The sequence below is a fragment of the Chrysemys picta genome, chromosome 20 (assembly GCF_011386835.1).
Source record: "Chrysemys picta bellii isolate R12L10 chromosome 20, ASM1138683v2, whole genome shotgun sequence".
Lineage (NCBI taxonomy): Eukaryota > Metazoa > Chordata > Testudines > Emydidae > Chrysemys > Chrysemys picta.
In genome coordinates, this window is record NC_088810.1 from 24,159,440 (window position 1) to 24,186,119 (window position 26,680).

The window sequence follows — 26,680 nt, forward strand, 5'->3', positions numbered from 1 at the left end:
AACCTGTGAAACTCACTGCTGGGGGATGCTGTAAAGGCCAAAACTGGATTCAATAAAGAACGAGAGAAGCTCATGGAGGACACATCCAACAATGGCTGTTTGCCAAGATGATCAGGGATGCAACCGCCTGCTCCAGGTGTCCCTAAACCTCCAACTGCCTCCAGAGACACCCCCGCTGCTCAGGCTGCCCGGCCCAGAGGGGATTTGGAAAACTCTGGGTCAGGGACTAATGTTGGCTGCAAATGCCCCCCAGTGCACAATCCCCACCCGCCCCCATACAGGCCCCAGGGCAGCATCAGGGTCCCCCCAACCTGGGCCCAGGCTTGGAGGGATGTGAGTGAGGGGACCCCACTCCACCAGACCCACTGCCCCCCCAACCACCCCCCCATCACCCACACATCAATGCAACGCTGTTAATTAACATAGAATATATTTAAAAAATAATAATAATAATAATAAATCACTCTGGCTTTCTCCTCCATAGCAAGGGGTCCGTCGCGGAGCACAGAGGTCTGGGGCCCCCACCTCCCTCAGCCCCATGGCATCTGCTCCCCCCTAAGGGCCCCCCAACACAGACGCAGGACGTGACCTCACAACAGACAAGGATTCAAAGTTACAAGTGCTTTATACATAGCCCTGTCCTCCCCCGCCCCCGGGCAGGGCCCCCCGTACACACGGCTTGGCAGGGGACGGGGTACACACAGCTCAGCGGGGAAAGACGGGGGATAAATTTTGTCTTTAAACATTATGATTAGCAAAAACAAAAACAAACCCCAAGGCCCAGGCCCGGATTCTGGGGCTCAGGTCGCTAGCTAACAGAACAGCTATATACATGGCCGGCCCGGGGCTGCACACGCAGCCACACCAGCATGTGGACAGACTGTCGCCCGGAAGCTGGGGACACAGAGCCCCATGCTCGCCTCCACCCTGGCCGTGGGGTTAGGGGACCCTGGACCACCACGGGCCCACTCCCTCCGGCACGGGGACGCTGGATTCCCCACCACCCCTCATCTAGTTGGAGGGTCGAGGTCCCTGGACGCAGACTCCATCCTTCACAGAAGTCGAGGTCCCCCGGACCTCTGGCACAGAGCTAGAGGACCTCACGTTCTCCCCTGCTTAGCGGGCGGAGAGCCCTGGCCACCTCCCAGCGCAGAGCGAGGGGTTGCTGCTGGGAGCAGAGGCTGGCACTGGCCCGGCTTCGAGTGATTCTTGGCGGAGTCCTGGCACCTGGGCCCAGCTGCTCAGTGCTCATGGCCCTGGGAGGTTTCACGCAGAGCGGGGCAGCGAGGGTGGGCGCAGCGCCAGGCCAGGCCCAGGGCGGGCGGTTTGTCCCTGGAAGTCAGGCTTGTTTGCGATGCTCGAAGTCTGTTCTCTCCTCTCCAGCACTCCTCCGCCACCTGCCCAGAGCGGGTCCCCCTCACTGCAGCCGGTCCGTCCGGAAGGAGTCCTCCACCGCGGGGTCCGTCAGGAGGGCGTAGGGGTCACTCAGCATGCTCAGGCCGTCCAGGGTGAGGGGCTCGATCTTGAGATCCTCCTCCAGGCCCAGGGACGTGTCCACCTCGAAGCCAGGGACCCCAGCCAGCGCCGATGCGATCTCCTTGGAGATGCCGGGCGGGGAGTCCCCTGGGGTTGGAGAGGAAAGGTCAGACCCAGGGCAGGACGGTGTGTGGTGGTGGTGGTGGGGGCAGCCGGAAAAGCCCATCCCGCCAGCAGGGGGGAACTGAGCATCTGGGGGGCCCTGGGAAGTGGGGGGCACGGGGCAGTTTTCCTTTGGCAAAGCCCAGCCACCCTCTCAGTGGCTCCCAGCTGCATTCCACTAGCAGGGCAAATGCCCGCCCTGGAGGAACCCTCGGAAGAGGGACCTGGCCTCCGTGGCCCACGCCGTGTGTGGTTCTCCTATTGACTGCCGACCAGTCCCACTGCAAACTGGGCTGAGACCCAGCAAACTCGCTCCACCGCACAATGCGCACGGTGCGGGAGGCCACTGGAGGGGGTGGTGCCCAGCCCCCCAGCCGGGTGCACCCCGGCCCAGCCTAGCCCCCAGCCAGGTGCACCCCAGCCCAGCCTAGCCCCCGAGCCGGGTGCACCCCAGCCCAGCCCCCGAGCCGGGTGCACCCCAGTCCAGCCCAGCCCCCGAGCCGGGTGCACCCCGGCCCAGCCCCCGTACCTGTGAGGACGATGTTGGGGATGGGCCCATGGCGGCTGCAGTTGCTCAGGTTTTGCCGGCTGAGGAGATGGGGGTCGTGGAAGCTGCTGCCGCTGGCCGAGAAGCCCAGGCTCTCTGCCGAGTGGTAGTTTAAGGCACCCAGGTCGTCGGGGAAGGTGTTGTGGTTGAGCGGGAAGCTGCCCGGGGGGCTCTCGCCCATGCTGAACTGCTCTAGCTGCAGGGAGACACGGGGCGGGGGACTCAGTGACTCGCCCAGGAGAAGGGCCCCAGCGGCCGCTCCGTGGGCAGAGCCGGCGCCGGGAGCCGGGATTCCCGGGCCAAAAGGAGAACGTCTCAGAGCCGTGTGACCGACGCCATCTCCGGCACCACAGGCAGGCTCCCTGCTGCCCCGGCACCATGCTGCTCCCGCAAGCGGCCAGTGCCAGTCTCCCTACACACGCTGCTCCTGCCTGCAAGCACCACCCCCGCAGCTCCCATTGGCCGGGAACGGGGAGCTGTGGCCAATGGGAGCTGCGGGGGCAGTACTTGCAGAGAGGGGCAACGTGCTGAGCCACATGCCCCCCACGTTGGCCCCTGCCAGGAGCAGTGTGGGGTAGGCAGGGGCCTGCCTTAGTGGCAACCACATTGTGCCGCGCCGCCGACCAGGAGCCGCTGGAGATAAGTGCTACCCGGCAGGAGGCTGCACCCCAACCCCCTCCCAGAACCAGCACCCTGTACCACCCTGCACCCCAACACTCTGCCCCAGCCCAGAGCCCCCTCCTGTACCCCAACTCCCTCCCAGAGCTTGCACCCCTCACCCCCCTGCACCCCAACCCCCTGCCCCCTCCCAGAACCAGCATCGTGTACCACCCTGCACCCCAACACTCTGCCCCAGCCCAGAGCCCCCTCCTGTACCCCAACTCCCTCCCAGAGCTTGCACCCCTCACCCCTCCTGCACCCCAACCCCCTGCCCCAGGCTCAGCCCAGAGCCCCCTCTCACACTGCAAACCCCGCAGCTGCAGCTCAGAGCCCGCACCCCCCTCCCAAACCCCTACTCCAACCCGGTGACAGTGAGTGAGGGTGGGGGGAGAGCAAGTGATGGGGGGGAGGGGAGTGAGTGGGATGGGGCTTTGCGGAAGTGGGGGTAGATCCTGGGTTGCCCTTAAATTCAAAAAGTGAACTTGGGCGTAAAAAGGTTGGAGACTGACTTAGAGGAACCCGCTGCAGGGACCAGTCAACCCGGCAGCCTCCTCTACTCCTCGGCGTCTACGGCCGCAGGGGGCAGGCGAGGAATCGCCCGCGGTGGGGCCAGCAGCCGGTGTGACAGACATCTCCATCCTGCGCCCCCTGCTGGTGCAAGCCAGTCCTGCCTCATGCCGACTCCACCTCCCTTGCCCTGAGCTGGAGATGGTGCCACCAAACCACCCCCAAGGAGCCCCGCAGGCTAGTCATGGCTCCCAGAGATCCCAGCGCTGACTGGGGGGCGAGGCCAGAGACTGGGGGGAAGCAGCCCAGAGATGGCAAAGAGCAAACTCCAGAAGCGGCTTGGAGGGCCGGAACCGGGGGCTGGGACGGCCCCAGGAGCGTGGCCTGAACACAGCTGGGGTCAGGTGGGCCAGGCCAGGGCAGCTGAACGGCTACGTTACAGGTGACTTGGAAGGAAATCCCCAGCCCCCCCGAGGGTCTCCGCTCCTATCGCCCCAGGGGCAAGCGCCAGGGCCCCCCAGCAGAGACTCAGCCTGCGCCGGCACTCACACTGCCCAGGCCGAAGTCGCCCAGCGGCTGGCCGAGCTGCTGCTGTAGTGAGGAATTATGCTGGTACTGCGAGAGGTACGGCCGCTGCGTGGGCGCGCTGTGCTGCTGGGACGGCTGCTGCCGGGCCGGCTGCGGCTGGTGCTGGTGCTGCATAGGCTGGTGCTGGGGCTTCTGAGTTTGCTGCAGAGGCGGCTGGGATTGCATGAGCAGGCCGGGCTGGTTGTAGGGGTATGGCGGGAGCCTCTGGTCGGCTGGCAGCTTGCTGGTGTCCAGTGGCACGCCCTGCGAACACCCAGCACAGCAAGGGTTACAGCCACGCACCAAGCCTGGCAGGGATCTGGCCCAGGGGTCCCGCTCCTCCTGAACAGCTAGGCTATTGGTGAGACACCACCCGGCCCCCACCTCTGGGGCCAGCCCCCGGCCCACTCTCCTGTCGTTGAGCACCAGCGCCAGCTGCTTCAGGGACCATTCTGAGGGGAAGGAGCCTGTCTGTTCGAGGCCCAACCAGGCGGGGGCTGACCCGTCCCCTTGTTCTCTACCCTCCAACGGGACTGGCGATGTTCTCAAGGTCCTTGGCTACGTCTACCCCCTTATATCTTGGGACTCAATTAGATCCTGTGGCAGAGAGTTCCACCGGCTACTTGTGCAAATATGCCCCCCTGCACCCAACAGATACTCCAGGCTTTTCTCTGGCCAGCCGTCTGCATGCCGGGGGTCAGGGGAGGGAAATGCACCCGTTTCCCTCCCCCGCCTAGAAGCGCGTTCGCCTGGGGCATCAGCCCATCCTGGCGAGGCTGGGGGGAGGGCGCTCAGGAGAGGCAGAATTCAGAAAGCCTCGGCTAAGACCAATCTCCAGGTTCACAAGGACCGAGGTCCCTGGATCCCACCAGCCCCTGCAGAGATCCATGTGCGGGGGAGACCCCCCCCCCCTTCCTCCAACCCACTGCAGGGTGTTTCTGCCCCTTCCCCAGGGCACGGGAGCCAGTGCTACTCCCCGGCGGGCAGCAGGGGGAGCCCGGTGCTGCCGAGCGGCCCCACGGCTCAGCTGGTTAATGGGGCGCAGTCCAGCAGACGCCCTGGGGAGAGCGAGCTGGCCCCCGTCTGCCTCGGGAGCAGCAGCCAGAGAAGCCTTCACGCCCAGCGCCACGTTGAATCTTCCACGTCCCGAGCAGCTGCGGCTTCCCCAACACCCAGCCCTGGCCCAGAGCACGCTCAGGCCCCCAGGGCTGCTTCCCTGCACAGCCTGGCCCAACGGGGGGGTGTTGGCTGGGCCCTGGGACCGAGACCCTCCAGACTGGCTCCCAGCTTGACTGGCTGCTTTCAAGTCAGCTGGAGACTACCTCCGGCCCCCGGGGCCAGCGGAGGAGCTGGGAGTCGGGACAGGACGGTCCTGCTCCCAGCTCCCTGGGCCGGTCGCTGCGTCTCTCTGGGCCTTGGTTCCCAGAGTGTGACCGGGGAGAACAAGGCTTCCCTTCCCCCACCCTGCGGCTTGTCTGTCGACCGCGGACCCTCTGTGCAGCACCCGGCCCAGCCCGAATACACACACAATCATCTCCGACTTCTCCGAGCGCCCCGTGGAGCAGGGACCCGCGAGGGGCCAGGGCAGCGCCGGGCGCCAGCTCCCCGCCCTACAGCTCCCAGCCTCCCACTGAGATGAGGATGGCAAAAACAGGACGACAGGAGGAACTGAAAGAGGACCGGGGTGACGATGGATCATGCATACCTGGGTGATGGAGGACAATGTGGGTGACATTGTTGGTGAGAACTGTTTGGGGTGCTGCCTTCTCGAGTCGCCGCCCATTGGGAGGGTGAGGGGGCTGAGCGGGGCCCTTCGGCGGGGCGACGTGTTTATGGACGCCTGCACCAGGGGGGAGTAGGAGGAGCCGCTAAAGCTGGCCTGCAGGCTGGGGTTGCTGGGCGAGGACTGCATGGACTGGCTGCTGAGGGAGGAGGGGAGCGAGGGGGTGCTGAGGGAGGAGGGGAGCGAAGGGGTGCTGAGGGAGGAGGGGAGCGAGGAGCTGCTCTGGGAGGACTGCAGGGAGGGGTTGCTAAGGGAGGAATTCAGCGACTGGGGGCGCAGGGAGGCCTGCAGGTTGGGATTGCTAAGCGAGGACTGCAGGGCGGGGTTACTCAGGGAGCTCTGCATAGGTGAGGTAAGTCCTGTGGGGACAAAAAAAGAAGAGACACCACCGTTACCCATGGCAATCAGCGCGAGCGAGGCTCCGCCCCCTGGGCGGGATGGAGGGGGAGGGGGAGACCAAAACGATGGAGACGGCAACAGAAACAAACAAACCCAGCGATGGAATCGGATCATGGCCCGAGACCCCCTCCAGCGGGCGCCTGGCGCGAGGGACGGCTCCCTTCTGCAGGGCGAGCACCGGGGCCCCCGGGAGGGGGGCTCGGCTCTTCCCTGATACGACGCCCCAGCTCGTGTCCTGCCAACCCTGACGCTGAAATGACCTGAGAGGCTCTCGTGTGCCCAGACGCTGCAGGGGGAGGTGCCCAGCTCGGCCCAGGCCAGGCCATTCTCTGTCCCCACCTGGGACGGGGGCAAGGCAGGAGCTTGCTGGAGGTGCAGAATCACCAGACCCCGGTGCAGCTGCTCAGTAACACCCAGTCCCCCCCTGACCTCCCAGCGCCAGCAGCCCCCTCCGAGCACATGCTCAGGGCCCCCTGGGCCTGCTTGTCCTCCAGCTCTGCTCCGCGGGGATCCGAGACACCCACCACCCTGGGCCAAACTCAGCCCCGGCTAAGTCCCATGGGCCGGGGCGGAGCTATAGAGAGAAAGAGAGAGAGATACCTATCTCCTAGAACTGGAAGGGACCCTGAAAGGTCAGCGAGTCCAGCCCCCTGCCTTCACTAGCAGGACCAAGTACTGATTTTGCCCCAGATCCCTAAGTGGCCCCCTCAAGGACTGAACTCACAACCCTGGGTTTAGCAGGCCAATGCTCAAACCACTGAGCTAGGCCCTGGGCGGCCTGGCTGACGTCCCATCCTCAGCACTGGGCTCTGAGGAGGAAGGAGCCCAGTACGAGTCCTACGCAGCCCTTGCCCGCACGGTCACAGGTCGACTCCTCTTCTGGGCAGCAGCCCGGAGCCCTCACCTGCGGAGCCGTAGCCCGTCCCCAGGCCCATGCTGCTGCTGATGCCCAGGTGCGTCATGGTGTTGGCCAGGTTACCGGTGCTGCTCCCGCCGCTCAGGCTGGGGTAGTTCGACTCGTCGGGGTCCAGGGGGGTGGGCAGTGGGGAGGGGAAGTGCAGGCTGGTGAGGTCTGGGAGGGAACCGCCCGTGTTCAGGGCGGTGGGGATGAGCGGGACGTTGGCAGGCTGATCGGGGGATGGAAAGATACTGAAAGAAACAGAGAGACGCTGCTCAGCAAAGGCGACACTCCCGAGCGCCCAGAGTCAGAGATGGGGGCTGGGCACCAGGACTCCTGGGTTCTGGGCCCAGCTGCGGGAGGAAGTGTGGCCTAGTGAGTGAACAGAGGACTGGGAGGCAGCACTCCTGGTTCTGTTCCCTGCTCCGCCATGGACTGACTTCTGTGGCTTTGGGCAAGTCCCCATGCCTCAGTCCCTCCCCCCGCCCCGCCCCCCCTGTGAAAGGGAGACGACCTAGACATTCCCCCGAGGGGCTAAGCAATGCCCACAAGGTGCTAACAGTTATTATGGCAGCGTGACGCGCCCGGGCACAGCACTTACTGGATCCCGGGGACTTCGCAGGATCTGGGCCTGGCCGAGGACGACGAGAGCTGGGAAATCAGAGAGGGGAGGGGGGTGAGCCTGGGCAGGGCATTTACCTCACCCCACCCCCCGACCAGTGCGGGCGGCCGCAGTTTCTGGGCAGGAGAGAGGTAAACACACGTTGCAACACTCCAGGCGCCAGAGGCAGGAAGCCGGCGCCCACAGCACCAGCCAAGCTGAAACGTACGGGCACTGGGAGCAGCACGGTCCCACTCCCCACCCCAGGACCTCCCGTCATGCAGGCCCACCCCTCACCACGTGGGGAGCCCTCCCACCACCACATACCCCACACCAGTACTGGGGCTCTCAAACCCACCAGGGCATCCCCCATCCCGCCACTGAGAGCAGCGCAGCCTCACCCCAGGACCCCCACACCCACCTTCTTGGTGTCCCAGGGCTTCAGTAAGTGCTTGTTGTCATCCAGGAAGTTCTCCTCGATGGGAGGCACTTGGAAAAGAAACACTGGCAAGGGGAGAAGGGCAGGGGTGAGCCTTGTGCAGAGGGGGCCAGCCCAGCCCCCGGCCCCACCAAACCCCAGGGCGCTAGCGACTGGAAGTGTTGTTAAACGGTAGCCATGCCTGGCATTAACAGGGCAATGGGCCCGAGAGACTACGGGTCCCAGCATGCAATGCTCCATGTGGAGCCAAGCAGCCTCCCGATGAAGCAGTGCACACTGGGAACTGTAGTTCTGCCAGGCCTGCTGGCCCCTTAGGCTTTTGTGCTCCCAGGCAACTCCCCTTCCCTGCCCCGGCAATGAAGCAGAATGTGCCACCCTCTCCGAAGCTCCCAGCCCTGCAGGGGCCAGAGCTGTCCCCCTTCCATGGGTTGGGATCAGACCCCGCTCCACGCCCCACTGTGACTGCCAGGCAAGGTGGGCAGGGATGGGGCATTTACCTTTACTGTCCATGTCCCCGTCCAGAAAACCTGAAAGAGGGATGGGGCCACGGTTAGCTATGAGCAGGGGACCCATCGCGTGAGCCAACGCCCAGACACACCCCTGGGGAGAGAAGGCAGGAGACCCGACCAGCTGGGCACTGCGAGAGGCAGGGCACCAAGGAGCAGCGCTCGGACCAGCTGCCGCACGGGCGAGCCAGTGTGGACGGGAAGGTGAGGCCGACCGTCTGGGGTGACGCGGTGCAACAGGAAAGGGGGTGCTGAGCTAGACATGCCTATGGGGGGACGTGGTACAGCCGTTCTCGGACGAGGCTAGGAGATGGATCTGGCAGATACAACCCCGCCGGGAAGTCTGCGGCTTTCCTGGCATGTGGGAGCTAGCGACAAAGAGTATCCACCTGCCGCCAGGTTGGCGCCCCAGGGCACCGACCGTACCGGGCGGCCCGGCCATCAGAGCTGCCTCCTGGGCTACCACAGGACTCAGCCGGCCTGACACGGCCCAGGGTACAAAGCAGTGGCTGGAGGCTGGGCAAGGAGGGCAGGTGGGGAGCAGGGAGAGGCAGGGAGCCGCGACATGCACCTGCTGCAGTAGGGGAGCAGGGCTGGGGCGTTACTCACCGCTCCTGCGACTGGGAGGGGGGACGCCCTGCGAGGGGCCCAAGTACATGTCCTGCTGGCTGGGGTTCATCACACTCGTGTGAAGCGCCGAATCCGAATTTGTTCTAATGGCAAAAGATAAGGCCCCAGTCAGACCCCCCCTGGGCGGAGACAGGACCCAACAAGGCTGGTGCATCCTGGGAGGAGCGCGAGCTGCCAGCATGCCCCTCCCGCCCCTCAGCTGGGGGATCCACGCTCCCCTCCCTCCGGCTGGGGGATCCACGCTCCCCTCCCTGCACGCGCTCAGCAGGAAGGTGCCAAAAGCCGCCTCCTGCTTCTCGAGGCTCGCCGGGCCGTTCTCAGGAGAGCAGGCTGGTGGGATGACGGGGACCCTCGGAGCTCAGACCGCGCAGGGATCCCCGAGGGAGGAGACCCCCACTGGGACAGCGACCGGGGACGGGACAGCACAGGGCAGGAGGCTGTTTTCAGTGAATCACAACGGAAACCCTGGGGAACAGCCCTGGGGGAACCCTTCCCAAGCCAGCAGCTGCCCCGGCCCAGCTAAGCTTTAAGGAAGCTCTAGGATACCCCAATGTTCTGCTCGCTGTCCCTTGGGGGCAAGGCCAGGCGGGGGAGCTGTGAGCTGGAGCAGGAGGTGACGGCTGGTTTCTAGAGGCAGCTGTCAAGTCCCCACCGAAGGACCCAGCCCCTTCCTCAGGACATTCCTGTGTCTGCCGTACCGGGTCTGCTCCAGCCCAGAGGTGGCTGCGAGGCGAAGGATCTGTTGGGGGAGGCGCTGTGCACACACAGACTCAGCCTGAGGCCACCCCAGCCCGGGCACGGCAGGGCCTAGGCCCTGGAGCCACTTTTCCTGGGCTGGCACAAAGCATGTGCTGCAGCGAAGGGGCTCCCTGAGGCCCCAGGGAGACACGTGCATTGTCTTCCTAATGAGTCGGGCTGGGGCACGGGGAGGGGGCAGGGCAGGCTACTCCAGCTAACGACACACAAGGGGGAGATTGTTCAGCTGAGGGGCCTAGCCTGCTCCCAGGCAGGAAATTCTCTCTCCCGCCCCCCACAGCCCCCCACGGGCCCAGCCTCCGCACTAACGAAACCCCACGGTGGGCGAGACGTCAGCGCTGAGCCCCACGGCGACGCCCCGGGAGCATGAATGGGGACGTTGTCCTTGCTCCCGGCACACGGTTCGCGCCGAGGGGCCGAGGCTGAGCACGGTGCGTGCCGGGAGGGGAGCCGGCCGCTGCGCCTGGGCACTGAGCCAGTCCCGCAAGCGGGGCCACAGGACAGGGCGGCTGGGCCTGCCTGCTCTTACACCCGCTGCTCCTTCAGTCCCCCCTTCACTTCCTGTCCTAAACAGCCCCCTGGCACCAGCAGAGCCCAGGGGTGGGGGGCTGTCCAGCACCTTGGGACCCATTTGGGGGAAGGCCCCTGTAGAACAGCAGCTAATCCTTACCCCCACCCATCTCCCAGGCAGCAGCCAGCAAACAGCGCCTCCTGCAGCCCCCCAACAATGGCTAGGAAAGCAGTGGCTGGAGCCCTCCCTGCTGGGACATCAGGGCATCTGCACCAAGCTGGGGAGGGGCAAGGCCTGATCAGCCAGGGGCAGATCACCTGGAGCAGATGGGGGGGCACGAAGGGCAGACCAGGTTGGGGGGGGCACAGATCAGCCTGGAGCTGGGGGGGGGGGCACAGATCAGCCTGGAGCAGATGGGGGGGGGGCATGAAGGGCAGACCAGGTGGGTGCAGAGGGCACAGATCAGCCTGGAGCGGGGGGGCGGGAGGGGGCGGGCAGGGCAGGGGCCGATCAGCTGGGGGCAGGCCAGGGCGGGCTGCCTTCAGCTCTTGCTGCCTGTGCCAAACTCCCCTTCTGGCCGGTGGCTGTTTCCTTCTCCCCGGCCCCTGGGGCGCCCAAGGCCACTGGCTGGCCCGTTCCCCCACCCAGGGCCCGGTGGGAAGGTGGGGGAGGCAGCTGCCCAAGGCCAGCCCGCCCGACACTTGCAGGATTCCAGCCGCTGCGCAAGGCCACCTGGAGCTGCAGCCTCCTCCCGGCTCCCCCGGCAGAGCTCGCGCCCAGCCAGCCAGGCACTGGCAGGAGGAGCGGGGCCTCGGCCCCCAGTTCCCCCCAGGCCCAGTCACCAGCCCGCAGGGGAGCGGAGCTCTGCCAGGCGTGAGGGTGCAGAGGGCAGCTCGCTCGCGGACGGGCTGCAGCCGGGGCCGGGGCCTGGCAGTGCTACAGCCCGTTACTCCGTGGGGGCTGGGCAGTGCTGCCTGTCAAGCGTTTCATAACTGCAACCCTTGGCAGGCCGGGCCCGAGCCGGCATTGCCACCTGCTCAGGACACGGGATGCCCGGCAGGGGAGTTTAACGGCCCTGAACCTGCTGTAACAGGACCAGCTGGGGGCCGCTGGCCAGCTGCTGATCGCCCCCTTCCGCCCACGGCCAGCAAGAACCCTCTTCTCCTGCCGAGGGGGCTGGGTTTTCCTGGGCAGTTCAGTGGGCTGCACCCCAGGACATGGCCCCAGCCCCCTCCCTGCTGACACTGCCACCAGGGGGCACTGGGGGCTGTTTGAGAGGTCTGGGGAGGCTGGGCCCTGCCTTGCCCCCCCGATTCATTTCTCCTAAGCCCATGAATAGGATCTGGACTAGAGGAGCTAGCAAAGGCTCCCCCCTCCCCCCCCATCCCCTCTCAGCGGCATGGCCAGCCGGACCTGGCTAGGGCACTGCGTGGGCCAACCCATCACTCCTGGGGCAGAGCTGCCGGGCTTTGTGCTGCTCCAGGCGCAGCGTGCCCGCCCTCCCATGCACAACAGGTTCGTGCCCTGCTCCGAGGGGAGAAAGACGAGGGACACGTGAGCCCTGTTACTAGCTAGCTCAGTGTCTTTAGAGCGGCACAGCTGGGGCACAAACCCGGCAGCATCTCACGGAGGGCACTGCCCTGAGCCCAGAGAGCCGTTCGCGAGCCTCCCGCTCCCTTGGCCAGACACCTGGCACAACGCCCCGCCACTGGCCCCTCAGCGGGCTACCGACCCCACCGTGATCCCTGACAGCCAGGTGGGGCGGCCACGTGAACCCGAGAACCAAGCTCTGAAGGGCAATGGGGCCCTGGGCCAAATCCTCAGCTGGTGTAAATCAGTGCAGCCCCACGGAGCCGCCCCAGCCTGAGCATCCCAGTCACCCATCGGGGGTCAGGACCTCAAGAGCCCCCCAACCCAACCGGACACTGGCCAGCGGGCTGCGGCGTCAGCCGGCTCAGCCACAGAGAGGGAGAGAGAGAGAACGGAATCAAAAACCATTCACCTGTTGAGAGCCGACGGCAGCCTAAACAAGTGTCCTTTCTCCATGGGAAAGTTACCCCAGGGCATGGTCCTTTGTAACGAAAAACAGCAGGTTACTTTGAGGGGCAGGGAATGGGCCCCGGACCCCACCCGGGCAGCGGGGAGGGGTTAGTAACGCAGGTGGGCAGCAGGCAGCCTGGAGCTCCGGGGCCCGGATGGGAGGACATGGCCAGGGGGCACAGCTGACCTAAGGGTGCCCCACGGCAGCCTCCTCTCAGACACACCCAAACAAGGCAGCGCCTGCCCTCCCAGGCCCAGGGCACCCCGGCCAGGAAAGCTGCTGCAGCCTTGGGCCTATTCCAAGGACCACAGCAGCTCCCGTTCAGAAGAGAGGGAGCCTGAAACCGCTCCATGCAAAGCTGCCAAAGGGCCCCAAGCGTCAGTCCCGTGGGGCTGGGGGCGGCGGCTGGACGCCTTCCTTGGGCAGGTGGCCCACTCTCCCCCGGGCAGCGCCAAGGTCTCTGCAAAGCATGGACAGTGCCCTGCCCCCGGAGCGTCCCCTGGTCCCACATGGGGGCGCTAAGGGGTCTCCCCTGGGCTGCCCAGAACCCACCACCTCCGGGCAGTAGCAGCAGAAGGGACCTTGGCCGGGGGAAGGGGCGGTGCCACACCACGGCCAGCTACACTGAACCTGGCCTGGGAGCCAGGGGCTCCTGTGTCCTGCCAATCCCGGGGGGAGCCAGAGGCTGCCTGGGAAGGGGGGGCTGGTGCTGAGGGAGGCGCACTAGAGGGGTGCCAGGGGACCGGCAGAGAAAGGACTGAATGCAACAGAGCGGAGAGGGAAGGCTCAAGCCGGGGGGAGTTAGCAGTGGGATGCGCAGCGAGGAGCGACCCCGAGCCGGGGTGTTAGGAAGGTGGGGGAGGAGTCCAAGCTGCTCTGTGTGCGCCATACCCCCTCCGGGTGCCCGCAAGGCGCTGGCCGTCTGCCCCAGCAGTCCCTGGGCTGCACAATTCAGTGTGCCAAAGGGAGCTGGATCAGTGCGGGGCTGGGAGCTCAGCACCTAACTCCCCTAGGCCAGAGATTCCCACCTGTCAGCTCTTCTGGTGCAAGTGGCATCCAGGGGCCCTGGCGCCTGCAGAACTGGGTCTGGATCTGCTCCACGCATGGCAAACCTTGGCCGGGGCACCCCACGCCCCAGCCCCCCCCCCAGCAGGGCAGGACCCCCAGATATCTGGCTGTTGGACAGTGATCCAAGCCCCTCCCTCCCCCTCTGGGCTCAGGGGGTTTCACCCTCATGGGGCCTGGCTCTCAGCGCTGGCTGGGACGAGCACCGGCAGCCTCGTGCTGCTCTCGGGGGGATGGGGGGCTGCACGGCCTCCACCAGAGAAACAGTCTGGCCAGTCCCTGGGGAGAACCCCGGCCAGCTGCTTTGGGCCCCAGGGCTCCCGAGACCTCCAGACGGAGGTAGCAGAAGCCCCAGCATGGAGCTGCCGACAGGTGACAAGACAGACTCCTGCAAGCCCTGGGCTGTTCCCCACAAGGTCCAGCTGTCTGCCCCCGATCCACTGCCTTTCCTGCCCAGCCTGGCCCCGTGGAGGGAGGGAACACCCCCAGGCTTTGAGGCCTCCCTTGTGTCCCCTGGCACAGCCAGCGTTTAACCAGGAGACGCTCCAGCGGGAAGCGTCCTGGCAGCTGCCCCCCAGGGCGATCTGCAACCAGCCTGCTAGAGGGGTTTAGGCCAAACCACAGCTGCAGTTGGAAATGCTGCTCCCTCCATCTTGGAAAGGTTCTGGCAATCCAGGGACGGAGGGACTGGCCCCTGGCTATGAGGCTGGGGGCTGAGCCAGGCACTGGGAGGGAAGCACCACACACAGATCTGTCCTCCACCAGGCCAAGCAAGGTGAGCCCCCCAGAATGAAATGAAGCCATGTTTGCACATCACGCATGTCCAGAGACAGACAGATTTATCCCGTACCAGCCCCACAAGCCATCCAGCCCCTGGGACCTTGTGCCACCCCCACCAGCCTCCTGGGGGACTGGGGGCCACACGCAGCCTGAGTGTGAAGTGAACAGAGCAACTCTAGGGCTGACCGTGGTCCCACACAGGCTGCTCCCCGAGACATAGGCTGGGGGGGCCTGGGGAACGGCTCAGCAGCAGAGCTCCCAGCCAGCTCCCAAGCGATGCGCCGTCTTCACTGGGGGAATCGCGGGGCGGGGGGGGGGGGGTAAAGGGCACCAAGACAAACTGTCTCCCCTACACACCTGCGCCTGCAGGGCAAACAAGCAGCACCAAGGCCCTTGATGTGCGCCACTGATGGAACAGACCGAGTACATTTTGAAGCTCCCTTCCTCTCTGGGGACTCAGGGTCCATTCTGGCCCGGGGGGGGGGGGGGGGGGGGGGGGGCTCTGCCCGGCCATCGCCCAGGACGGCAGCCACCCACTGGCACTGGGGCACCAGGGCTTCCCGGGGAAGCTGCCACAGCACCTGCCCTCTAGACTGATTAACAGTCGAGGCAGCCAACGTGCGAGGAGCAGAGTTAACTGCTCCCCTCCAGCAGGGAGACAAGTCCCAGCAGGTAACGCAGCATCCGCAGCCCGGGCCACGCAGGGGCACTGCCCGCTGGGACTTGGGGCTGCCAACGGCTCCATCACCTACAGATCACAGGCACCCTGGGGGCTCCCTGCAAGTCACCGGTGCAGCCTGGGTTGGGCCCACCAGCTCCCCAAGACCGAAACACTGGCTGTCCCGAAGCAATTCACACCCAGCCAGAGAGCTGGTTCTGCTCTGACCTGGCTCTGGCCAGCCCTTGGCGTGTCACAAGCCCCTGGGAGAGCCCTGGAAGGTCCCTGCTGAGTCGCAGCCCCTCAAACTGCTCGGCCAGCTGGACGCCTCTCGCCCTCAGCGGGAGCTGCTCCCTGACTAGCCTTGCTGAGCCCAGCGAGGGCCCGGGTCCCTCCCCACAGCACCACGCCTGGCAGGGTTCTCCTGGCAGCCCCTCCGGGATTCCAGAGGACACATGCTGGGACTGTCACCGTATGGCAAACGAGGAGGCCTGGTCCCTTCCACAGAAAGGGCCTACGGGGCCCAGCCCAGCCGTTCCTCCCCCTGCTGCTGCAGGGAGCTCTGGCCTGCGCAGCCCTCGGGAAATTCCACACCCACAGGCGGCCAGGAGCAAGGGGACCCCCCAGCCCTGTCCAGCACGGAGGGCGTCCAGGCAGCTGGCTCCGGTGGGAGCTTACGGGGACACCGCGGGGATGGGACGTTGTGCCCAGGGTTGTGGCAGGTAACTCCTGAGATTACTGAACTGGGTGTTGGTCAGTCTCAGTCGCTCCCTCCCACTAGCCCCTTCTGCCTGGCTGCAGACACCAGCAGGGAGCAGGAAACCTGCAGCCAGCTCCCCGGGACTTCGGGCACGGGCCGGGTCCTGCACAGGGGATTTCATCAGCGACCCTTCAGCTGCAGCTTGTATCCCAGAGCCAGTGACCCTGAGAAGGGCCCTGGCGGCCCCATGGCCCAACAGGGCTGCTCCTACGTCACTGGGCATCCGGGGGCGATTACCTTCTCCAGCTGGGCTCGGGGGGAGGCGACAGGTAGGCCGGGCTGTAGGGCGAGTTGTCCACGTGAGCAGAGAGTTAAGGATCAAGCCGAGAGCGCCTATGAAGAAGCAGAGTTGGAGCCGCCCGGAGGGGCTCTGGCAGGGCACGTGTGATCAGAGCAGCCCCACCGAGGGGTTAGTGCCCCCTAGCCCCAAGGAGCCGCGCACCCCGGGCCCACGCAGGAGCCCGCTGGGAGGCAGCCGCGGGCGCTGTCCTGGAGCAGGCCGCAGCACTGCTAAAGGATATGTGGCGCACGTAGCGGCGCAGAGGAGACACCATGCGCCGGGGGTCTCGCTGCACTCGCTCCACCAGGCCGTGGTGCCGGGTGCTGCGTGCCGAGTCCAGCGGCGAATGCAAGGGGCCCTGCGGAGACACAAAGGGGCATTGCTCTGACCTGCCACGGGGCTTCGCCGTCCCACCTCCCCCCACTACTGCTGGCGGCCGGCCCCAGCACACTCCCCCCGACTCCCATGCACCGTGGAGCATGCAGGGCCCTGCAGTATTGCAGATGGGGGGCCCCAAGGGAGGGGGGATTTCTTCCCAGCCCACTGGCCAGGGCTTGGTTGAAGCCTGTGCGTGACGGAGAACCAGCATTACCCAGCCTTCCTCTCCGACTCAGCGCCTGGTATCCCAAGCAGAGCACCACGCATGCTGCCCCGTGTCTACGCTCCCCTGCTTTTCCCATGAGCCCCAGGGCTGTGCAGGGTCGCCCCCAGGCAATAGGACAGGACCTTACGGATTGGGGACGGGAGTGGAGCCTGCCAGTGCCCGCAGGGGGAGCTGCCGTCCGGCTTCTGGGCCTGTTACCTGGAATTCGGAGACGCCGCTCCCGATCTGGTTGACGTTGGGCAGCGAGCCGCTGTAGTAGGGGCCCCGGCTGTGAGCCAGCCGCAGCTTCTGGGCCTGCAACTGGACCAGAGAGAGATGAGGCAGCGTCAGAACCGGTTGGGCAGTCCCCGGGAGCAGGAGTCAGGAACACTCCGTCAGCGGCAGAGCTAGGAACACGCATCTAATCCCTGGACCCTGTTCTTGCCACTGGACTATGCTGTTATCGGGGGGGCGCTGAGGTTCCTGAGCGGCCCGGCCCTCCACACGCAGCCCCCAGCTGGCTTTTCCAGGCCATCCGCAGCACCTCATGCCCACCAGCCAACTTGGCGCCACAGCTGGGAACGCTCTCACGGCTCCTTAACCCCCACTCCTTTGCAGGCCTGGTGGGCGCAGCTGTGTGCACCAGAGGCGGGGACCGGCCCCCTGCGCCAGCGACTGGAGGGTAGCGAACAGAACACGATCCTGCCAATGACAGGCCAGCAGCCTCATTCCGTACCAGGGAAATTGGTTGAAACGGTTGTGAAGACCAGTTACCGGAGAACCCGGCGCCTGCAAAGGGACTCATGCCTCAGCACGATTAGAAGACTTGGACGGGGTCACAAGCATGTGGACAAGGGGGATCGGTGGTTATAGTGAACTTGGACTTTCACAAAGTCTTTCACAAGGTTCCTCACCAAAGGCTCTTCAGCAAAGTAAACACAATCGTGGGATGAAAGCGAAGGTCCTCTCCTCCCTCAGTAATTGATTAAAAGCCAGGGAACAAACGACAGGCACTAAGTCACCCGCGTGCCCGGGCGCCGAACACCCCGTTCCCAGCTGCATGCCCGGAGCTGGGTCAGATCCCCACATTTGGGACCCATCCCAGGCCCGGGCGAACACGTTCCAGCTACTCAGCGCACCCCTGCGACGCGAGCCGGCTGCCCAGGAGTCCCCGGCTGACTGGACACTTCACACCAAGTACTGGCCCAGAGCCAGCGTCCACATTCCCTCGCTGGCCTGAGGCTTCCAGGCCCAGGCAGGCTCCCAGCTCTGCAGCGCTCTGGGGAAGCCCAAACTCAAGGGCAGGGGAAGGAGGGGAAATCTGGCAGGAGAGGCTGTCACTGCAAAACCACGGGAGGGGGAAGCACAGAGGAAATTCCTGTGCCCGCGCTGCTGTTCGTGGCACAAGCTGGCATGGAGGGTCAGGAGCCGTAGCACGCTCAGCAACGGATGCCCTGGCAGAGAGGCACCCACTGCTCAGGCAACGAGAAGGGAAGCCCCAGGTGGCAGCTCGACGCCACCCTGACAGCCCCCAGCTGGGGCAGCTGTTCAGATCTGCAAGCCACACACTGGGGGCCGCCCTCCCCCGCCCTCTCGCTGCTGGCATGGCAAGGACGGGAAGCGTCTGCCAGCAGCCAGGGGCATGGGGCTAGGGCCATGACCACCAGTGGACCCAGCTCAGCTCGCTACAGAGCAGAACCAGCGGCATGTTTCCCGTGCCCATCTTGGGGAAGGCAGGGCCACAGCGCTCTCCCCAGCGAGCCAACTCCCAGTGGGAACAAGCCCGCCAGGCTGGACTCAGATACGTGGCCACAGGGAGCAGCTCAAACTGCTTCTGTCCAGCATCGGGAACGGATGAGGAGGGCCCTGGGACGGGCCAGGCACAAAGCTGGGCCAAGCCAGAGGCTGTCTGGGGTGGAGGGGCACGGAGAATCCCGGGGCTGAACTCACCCCCCACTCCACAGCGCCCCCTCTGGATGAGCCAGGAGCTGCAGTGACCTGCTGGGGAAGGAGACATGCGCTCCCCAATAATAAACTCAGCATCGGCTGCACTGGGCCATCCTCTCCAGGGGAGGGGCGCCCTGGGACATAGGAGCGGTCAGACTGGGTCAGACCAAGGGTCCATCTAGCCCAGTATCCTGTCTTCCGACAGTGGCCAGTGCCAGGTGCCCCAGAGGGAATGAACAGAACAGAGAAACATCAAGTGATCCATCCCCTGTCGCCCATTCCCAGCTTCTGGCAAACAGAGGCTAGGGACACCATCCCTGCCCATCCTGGCTAATAGCCATTGATGCACCTGTCCTCCATGAACTGATCTAGTTCTTTTTTGAACCCTGTGATAGTCTTGGCCTTCACAACATCCTCTGGCAAGGAGTTCCACAGGTCGACTGTGCGTTGTGTGAAGAAATACTTCCTTTTGTTTGCTTTAAACCTACCGCCTATTCATTTCATTGGGCAACCCCTAGTTGTGTTGAGAAGGAGTAAACAACGCTTCCTTATTTACTTTCTCCACACCCGTCAAGATTTTATAGACCTCTAGCATATCCGCCCTTAGTCGTCTCTTTGCCAAGTGAAAATTCCCAGTCTTATTAATCTCTCCTCCTACAGCAGCCATTCCAGACCCTTCATCATTTCTGTTGCCCTTTTCTGAACCTTTTCCAATTCCAATAGATCTTTTTTGAGATGAGACGACCACATCCGCCCGCAGTATTCAGGACATGAGCGTCCCATGGATTTATAGAGCGGCAACAGGATATTTTCTGTCCTATTCTCTCTCTTTCCTAATGATTCCCAACATTCTGGTCGCGGTTTTGACGCCGCTGCGCATTGAGCAGGTGCTCCAGCACCAGCCGCGCCGCAGAGGGGGGCGCAGACAGGCCCAGACTAGGAGGGGCTGAGTGAGGGGTGCGAGGGATCCAAGGGCACGAGGCTGGAGAGCGCAGAGTCTCCTCTCTGCCAGGGAACACGACACAGTCACACGGGGGACGAATCCTGGGCTAACGTCACATTCAATCACCGTTGCCTGGCCCCTGAACCAGCTCAGAAATAACGATCTAGAGCTGGGCTCCGGAGCCATCCCAACAAGGTAGCGGGATCAGAGCAAAGCACAAGATGCCGCGCCCTGGGGACAGCCCCACAGTGACCACGGGGGGCACAAGGGCCCAGCTCCTTGGCTAGCACGGGCAGCTCTGGGGAGGTGCCTGCACAGCAAAGCCCGCAGGCTTTACGAGGCAGGCCCTGGTGAGAAGGGCGGGCAGAGGGGCGGGCAGAGGAGTCGGCGTGAGCCAGGTGTTGGTGGGACGGGCGGGCAGAGGGGCGGGCAGAGGAGTCGGCGTGAGCCAGGCGTTGGTGGGAAAGGTGGGCAGAGGAGTCGGCATGAGCCAGGCGCTGGTAAGAAAGGCGGGCAGAGGGGCGGGCAGAGGCGTTAGCGTGAGCCAGGCGCTAGTGGGAAAGGCGGGCAGAGGGGCGGGCAGAGGAGTTGGCGTGAACCAGGCGCTGGTGGGACGGGCGGGCAGAGGCACTGGCAGAGGCGCTGGCAGAGGCGTCGGCGTGAGCCAGGCGCTGGTGGGACGGGCGGGCAGAGGCGTCGGCGTGAGCCAGGCGCTGGTGGGACGGGCGGGCAGAGGCGTCGGCGTGAGCCAGGCGCTGGTGGGACGGGCGGGCAGAGGCGTCGGCGTGAGCCAGGCGCTGGTGGGACGGGCGGGCAGAGGCGTCGGCGTGAGCCAGGCGCTGGTGGGACGGGCGGGCAGAGGCGTCGGCGTGAGCCAGGCGCTGGTGGGACGGGCGGGCAGAGGCGTCGGCGTGAGCCAGGCGCTGGTGGGACGGGCGGGCAGAGGCGTCGGCGTGAGCCAGGCGCTGGTGGGACGGGCGGGCAGAGGCGTCGGCGTGAGCCAGGCGCTGGTGGGACGGGCGGGCAGAGGCGTCGGCGTGAGCCAGGCGCTGGTGGGACGGGCGGGCAGAGGCGCTGGCAGAGGCACTGGCAGAGGTGTTGGCGTGAGCCAGGCGCTGGTGGGACGGGCGGGCAGAGGCACTGGCAGAGGTGTTGGCGTGAGCCAGGCGCTGGTGGGACGGGCGGGCAGAGGCACTGGCAGAGGCGTCGGCGTGAGCCAGGCGCTGGTGGGACGGGCGGGCAGAGGCGTTGGCAGAGGCGTCGGCGTGAGCCAGGCGCTGGTGGGACGGGCGGGCAGAGGCGTTGGCGTGAGCCAGGCACAGGTGGGACGGGCGGGCAGAGGCGCTGGCAGAGGAGTCGGCGTGAGCCAGGCGCTGGTGGGACGGGCGGGCAGAGGCGCTGGCAGAGGCGTCGGCGTGAGCCAGGCGCTGGTGGGACGGGCGGGCAGAGGCGCTGGCAGAGGCGTCGGCGTGAGCCAGGCGCTGGTGGGACGGGCGGGCAGAGGCACTGGCAGAGGCACTGGCAGAGGTGTTGGCGTGAGCCAGGCGCTGGTGGGACGGGCGGGCAGAGGCGCTGGCAGAGGAGTCGGCGTGAGCCAGGCGCTGGTGGGACGGGCGGGCAGAGGCGCCGGCGTGAGCCAGGCGCTGGTGGGACGGGCGGGCAGAGGCGCCGGCGTGAGCCAGGCGCTGGTGGGACGGGCGGGCAGAGGCGCCGGCAGAGGAGTCGGCGTGAGCCAGGCGCTGGTGGGACGGGCGGGCAGAGGCGCTGGCAGAGGCGTCGGCGTGAGCCAGGCGCTGGTGGGACGGGCGGGCAGAGGCGCTGGCAGAGGCGTCGGCGTGAGCCAGGCGCTGGTGGGACGGGCGGGCAGAGGCGCCGGCAGAGGCATCAGCGTGAACCAGGCACAGGTGGGACGGGCGGGCAGAGGCGCGGGCAGAGGCGTCAGCGTAGCCTGGAGAGGAAACCTCTGGCTCCAGCCGCACACGAAGCAGCCGGACTGGCCCACGTCTCCGCTGTCGGCCCTTAGGCTGCGAATGCACCGAGGCGTCCTGGCTCCAGCCGGGGCGGGGCTGTCGTGGGGACGGGAGACAAGCAGCTCCTTGGGAGCACACGGGCACATTTTAACATCATCTCTAAAGACACCTGGCCCCCAAGCGCCACGGCTCAGCCACCGCCATGGCACTGCCAGGCTGGGTTCCCACGACGGGCCAGCCACTGGCATTGGCATCCCAGTCACAGGCCCAGCACCGAGCAGCCCCCTTCCCTGCCTAGGGGGTCAGACACGGGGCTCGGGGCACTGCCCTCCCTCCGGGGGAGGGGACCAGGGCGGGGCTCGGCCGGACCAGGACAGAGTAGGGAGGGGCAGGGAGCCCCCTACATGGGACCTGGAAGCGTCTCTTCCGGCCCAGGCCTGGCACGGTGCCCACCCCGCTGCCCTCTGAGCCCTTCCTGCTGGGGGCCAGGGCACACCTGGCAGGAGAGAGCCAGACTTCCGCCTCCTCCCCGTGACACCACGGGGGGCAGGAAACTCAGCACTGCCACCCGTACGCTGGGCAATGGCCCGGCTGCCACTTCCACACCAGCTCCAGTGAGTCAGAATCCTGCTGCCAAGCCACAGGCCGACTCCCCGCCCCGCAGGCCCCACGGTTAAAGGTCGGCGCGGCATGCAGCTGCTGGGAGAGCTCCGCGGGGGGGTGGGGGGGGCGCTGCCCTGGGAGAGCTCTGCGGGGTGGGGGGGAGCTCCGCGGGGGGGGCGGGGGGAAGCTCGGGGTGCCCCGGGGAAGGAAGCAGAGCGCAGGCTCCGGGGACGAGGGGAGACAAAGGATCGCTAGGGACTCATCTGCCCTGAGCAGGGTCCCAGATTCCCAGCCAGGCGGGCACCCAGGGCACCTGTCGAGCTCTGACCAGTGAATCTGGCTCGCCGGCACCCAGGGGCAACGGGGCTCTGGCCACAGGCTGCAGCCATGGAGGGGGTCTTAAAGCTGTGACCCACCGGGGGGAGGGAGGGGGGGGCTTCAAGCCGTGCAGCTTCAAGCTGCAGAGCAGGTCTCTGCTCAAGACAGGACAAAGCGATGCTCCCATTGGCAATCCCGCTCCCCAGCGACTGGCCCTGCTCCCGAAGGAGAGAGGGGGCAGTAAAGGACAGGCAGGCGAGTTAGCGCTGGCAGCCTGGTGCCCACAGAGCAGGCACCACAAGGACACAGCCTCTCCTGGCCAGACAGTCCCATAGTCAGGGCAGAAAGGCTGAGACTGCCAAAGCGAAGGGGGTGTCGATGAAATTCCATCTCAGCCCCACAGAACCAGGAGGCAGAGATTCAACCCTGGCACCACTAAGTGCCCAGCGCCACCAACAAGCGCCACCGTCCGGGCAGTTTGGTTCCACTGCAGAACCGACCGTCAGCCGCCCAGCCCCTCGCCTGTCTCGCGTCACCCCGCAAAGGCCAATTCTCACCCACGACTCCAATAGCGAGCGCCTTGGCCATCAGATCTGCCGGGAACAAGGCCGCCCACAGGAGCAGCAGAGACACCGACACCAATCCGATCCCCCTCGAGCCCTGGCTGAAGAGCTGCGGTGCAGAGCAGCTCAGAAGCCCCCAATCGTAAATTCCTCAGCTTAAAACCAGCAAAATCCTGACCCCAGAAAAAAGGGAGATTTAGTCACCAGCTGTCTCCGCAGCGCTCCGGGATTAGGGCTCCGAGCCTGCCTGGGTTCAGGGCTCGGGATTTCAGCTCCACGTCCCAACGCCAGGGCCCCTGGCGGGAGAAAGCCGAGTCAGCCCCGGGGGCCGGGGGAAGCTGCCGTCTGGCTCAGAGCAGGAGTGAAGAATTCCTTCCTGATCCCTCCAGCTGGTCCACTCCCCCCCAACACCGGAGCTCCGACTCCCCCGTCTTAGCACAGGGCCACAGCATTAGTCCTGGGTAAGGGACATTTGCTTTGGTAAAGTGCTCTGGCAGAGTCCGTGCCATTGACGCAGACACGCCCCCGGGGGACCCTCCGAACTCCAGCGGCAGACCCCGACCAGGCGCTCGGGGGAGGACAGCACCAGCTAGTTTGGAATAAACCAGCAGCGAAGACAAAGGCCCCGCACAGGGCACTAGCTGACAGCGCCAACAGCACAGCCCCTGAACACGGCCCCAGAGGTGTCTGACGGCTCGTGAGAGGAGCCAGCTTCCAGCAGCTTGGTCAAGGCCCTGGAGACGGAACTCCCCTCTGCCCCCGCGGGTGGGGGCTCAGGGCGAAGCTGGGGTACGGGAAACTGCCACTCCACAGAGCACACCTGACCGGGGACCCTGCAGGGGGCGGGACGGGGCTCCCAGGGATCAGGCTCCTACCGTGCAGAGACAGGCAGGACTGGTCCCTACAGCACGTGCTCCAGGATAGCATCTCACGCTACGCGGCCAGCCAAGAGCCCCGGCTCCTGCCACGCTCCTTGCCAGTCCTCCGCTAGCGGCTCTCTCCTTGTGCTGCCCACACGGCCCCTTGGCCTCAGTGGGCGCAGGGCAGCCCTAGGAACGTCGGCACTGCCTGAGCCGCTAGCTCGCCCTGGATCTCTCACACGTTTCCTGAGCAGCCAGTCCTGGGGCTCACCGGGCAGCACTGCAGGGCATGGGTCGCAGGGAGGGCAGTTCTGCCAGGCCCCCCAGCTCTGCTGTACATTAACCAGCTGTTTACTGTGCAAACAGGGCCCTGCAGCCTCTCAGCCAGGACCAGGCTCAGCTGGCCCGGCTCTTCGAGACCACGGGGCTGGGAACCCCAGCCAGGCTCACATCCCACTCGGTCATTTCTTATCTGTGTGTCTGGGGCAGGGCTCACTTGGCCTGTCAGGGAGCGCTGGGCTCAGCACGCAGAGGGACAAATCGCTACCTGGACCCAAGGAGCTGGCTCGGGAACCGCCTTACGCCCCGGGCTCGGAGCAGTGACCCCGGTGACGGACGCCTCCCGAGGCATCTCCTGGCCTGCACTACGGCTGCCTCCGGCCCCGGAGGGCTGCAACCCCCTGCGCCAGACCTCCCGAATCCCTGGAGTGCACTCCCAACGCTGCTCCCAGGTGTGATCCCCTCCCTGCAGCCTCGCTCAAGCCCACGCGCTCCCCATTCACACCAGTTCAACCCCCCCCCCTCCTTTTCAGATCCCACCCACCTCCTAGAGCTGGCTTCCCCACTGCCTAATGCCAGCCTCTCCCTGTCCCTTCACTGCCACGAATGAGACCCTCTGCAGCTCCCGCCACCTGGAAGGGCCCCCCCGGATCTCTCAGCTCCTGTCTGTCAAACTGCAGCTGCAAACAGCTGTCCCCATGTGCCTGCCCCCCCCCACACCTCCCCCAGCAGCTCTTCTGGGAAGGAGTCTGGCTGGAGCATGGAGTGGATGGTATTCACCAAGGATGCAGCCTGGGACAGTAGAATCGGCGGCTCAGGCAACTGGCTGCTGGGCAAATCCCAGGTTTGGCGATGTTCACCCATCCCCATCGCGCGCAAAGAAAAACGGGACCTGTCCCCCTCGCTGCTGGGGGGCTTCTCCTGCCCCCGAGCCAGGTCAGTGGAGACCCAGCGCTGCCCCAAGCATCGCCCAGCCCCGGGCCTGGGTTTTCTCTTCCCCACTTCCCTGCTCTAGACAAAGCACTGAGTGGGAGGGTCGGTCCCGAGCCTACGGGGAGAGCTGCTCTGGGGTGGGGGGAGCTCCCCGGTCCCACTTCCCGGATCACCCCCAGGCCGGCCCCTCGTGCTTTACCCAGCCTAGGGATGCCCCGGGTGGGGGACCAGGGCAGGGCTGCCCGGGGCTCGGCTCGAGCCAGGAGCCGGCGGCGGGGAAACCCTCCGGGCACGAAGCGGCGGCGGGATGGCTCAGTCCGGCGTGTCCCCTGAGCCCCACGGGCCGCCGCTTGGAGACCCCGGCCCGGCTCGTGGCGCTCCCGGGGGCCGAGCGGCTCGGGCTGCAGGCCACGTTCCCGGCCCCACGCGCAGGGACAGGCCACGTTCCCGGCCCCACGCGCAGGGACAGGCCACGTTCCCGGCCCCACGCGCAGGGACAGCCCGCGCCGGGCCCCAGCCGCCTCCCCCGGCCCCACTCGCCGCCCCCCGACCTGCGGAGCGACCCCGGGGCTCTGCCCGCCGGGCTCGGGCCAGAGCCGAGCCCCGCTCCCGCCCCCCATCCGACCCGCCGCCCGGTCCGGTCCGCTCCGGTCCCCTGCGCCGGTCCGGTCCCCCGCCCGGTCCGCTCCGGTCCGGCCTGCTCACCCGCGTGGAGCCGATCTCCATCATCACCTCCTCGAAGGCCGCCGTCTCCTCCGCCTGCCGCTGCTTCTGCAGCGCGATCTTCTCGCTGAACTTGCGGGGGTTGGAGGCGCCGGCGCCGGCCGAGGAGCCCGGCCCGGGCCCGGCCCCGGAGCCAGACGCCGCCATCTTCCCTGCTCAGGCAGCTCCTGCCGCCGCCTCGCAGGCCGCAGGCCTCCGCCGCACAACACGGAGGCGCGGGGCATCACGGGAGGCGTAGTTTATTTACCACCTCGCCCGCCGTTCTCCCCCTAGGGGGCCGCCGGCGGAAACGGACTACGGCTCCCAGAGCGCCTAGCGCGCCGCAGACGGGGACGCCGCCTAGGGCTGCTGGGAGTTGTAGTCCTGCGCAGGGAGGAAGCGCGCACTCTTCAGCGGCTGACGAGGGGCTCGGAGACTACAGGTCCCGCCCTGCACCGCGCGCCCTATAACTCACGCCCCAAGAATCCATCCCAGGCGGCCTGCACCGCACGGGCCCGCTACGGCCTGGCAGGAGTGGGGCTGGGAGGGAGGTGGGGGCCGGGGGCTCCTGCTTTTGTTGCGAATAACTGGCTGATACAACAGCAGCGGGGCCAGAGCCCCCTACAGCTGGTGGAAGCTTGCAGCTGGAATTGCACGGGGCACTAGTGAACCTGGCCTGACTGCCCTTTGCACCACTGCCTAGTGCAAGGAAAGGGAACACTGCACACAGCACTCGTGAACCGGGCAACTGACTACCCCTTGCCCCATTGCTGAGGCCAGGGGGAACAAACGCTCCCAGGATCCCCGCGCTGCTACTGATTCCCCCCCGCTGCCGTTCCAAGCACAAAGTGCAGTTCTTTGATCTGCTTCCACTCCTGAAAACACCTCGCACGGCCGACACCTCAGCCAGCATTTTTAAAAATTGCCAAAAGAAGTTTCAGGAATCAGTTCCC

General features: G+C 66.0%; 1 protein-coding gene across 4 annotated transcripts; it reads right to left on the bottom strand.

Moving 5' to 3' along the window:
• Window positions 1-606: 606 nt before the first annotated feature.
• CRTC2 (CREB regulated transcription coactivator 2) lies at window positions 607-25,976 on the bottom strand. 4 transcript variants are annotated; one of them, XM_065574054.1, is made up of 14 exons: window positions 25,731-25,975; window positions 16,829-16,930; window positions 16,268-16,384; window positions 15,984-16,045; window positions 12,445-12,513; window positions 9,155-9,258; window positions 8,537-8,566; window positions 8,022-8,104; window positions 7,601-7,737; window positions 7,006-7,250; window positions 5,625-6,061; window positions 3,902-4,183; window positions 2,168-2,381; window positions 607-1,623 (listed from the first exon to the last, which is right to left on the bottom strand). In XM_065574054.1, the coding sequence occupies exons 1-14, from the start codon at window positions 25,893-25,895 to the stop codon at window positions 1,418-1,420; spliced, it is 2,253 nt and encodes a 750-aa protein (XP_065430126.1). In that variant the 5' UTR covers window positions 25,896-25,975; the 3' UTR covers window positions 607-1,417. The 4 variants fall into 4 exon arrangements, with proteins under 4 accessions (XP_065430126.1, XP_065430128.1, XP_065430127.1 ...); XM_065574056.1 differs by having other exon boundaries at window positions 7,601-7,650; window positions 25,731-25,973; XM_065574055.1 differs by lacking the exon at window positions 12,445-12,513 and having other exon boundaries at window positions 25,731-25,976.
• Between the last annotated feature and the right edge of the window lie 704 nt (window positions 25,977-26,680).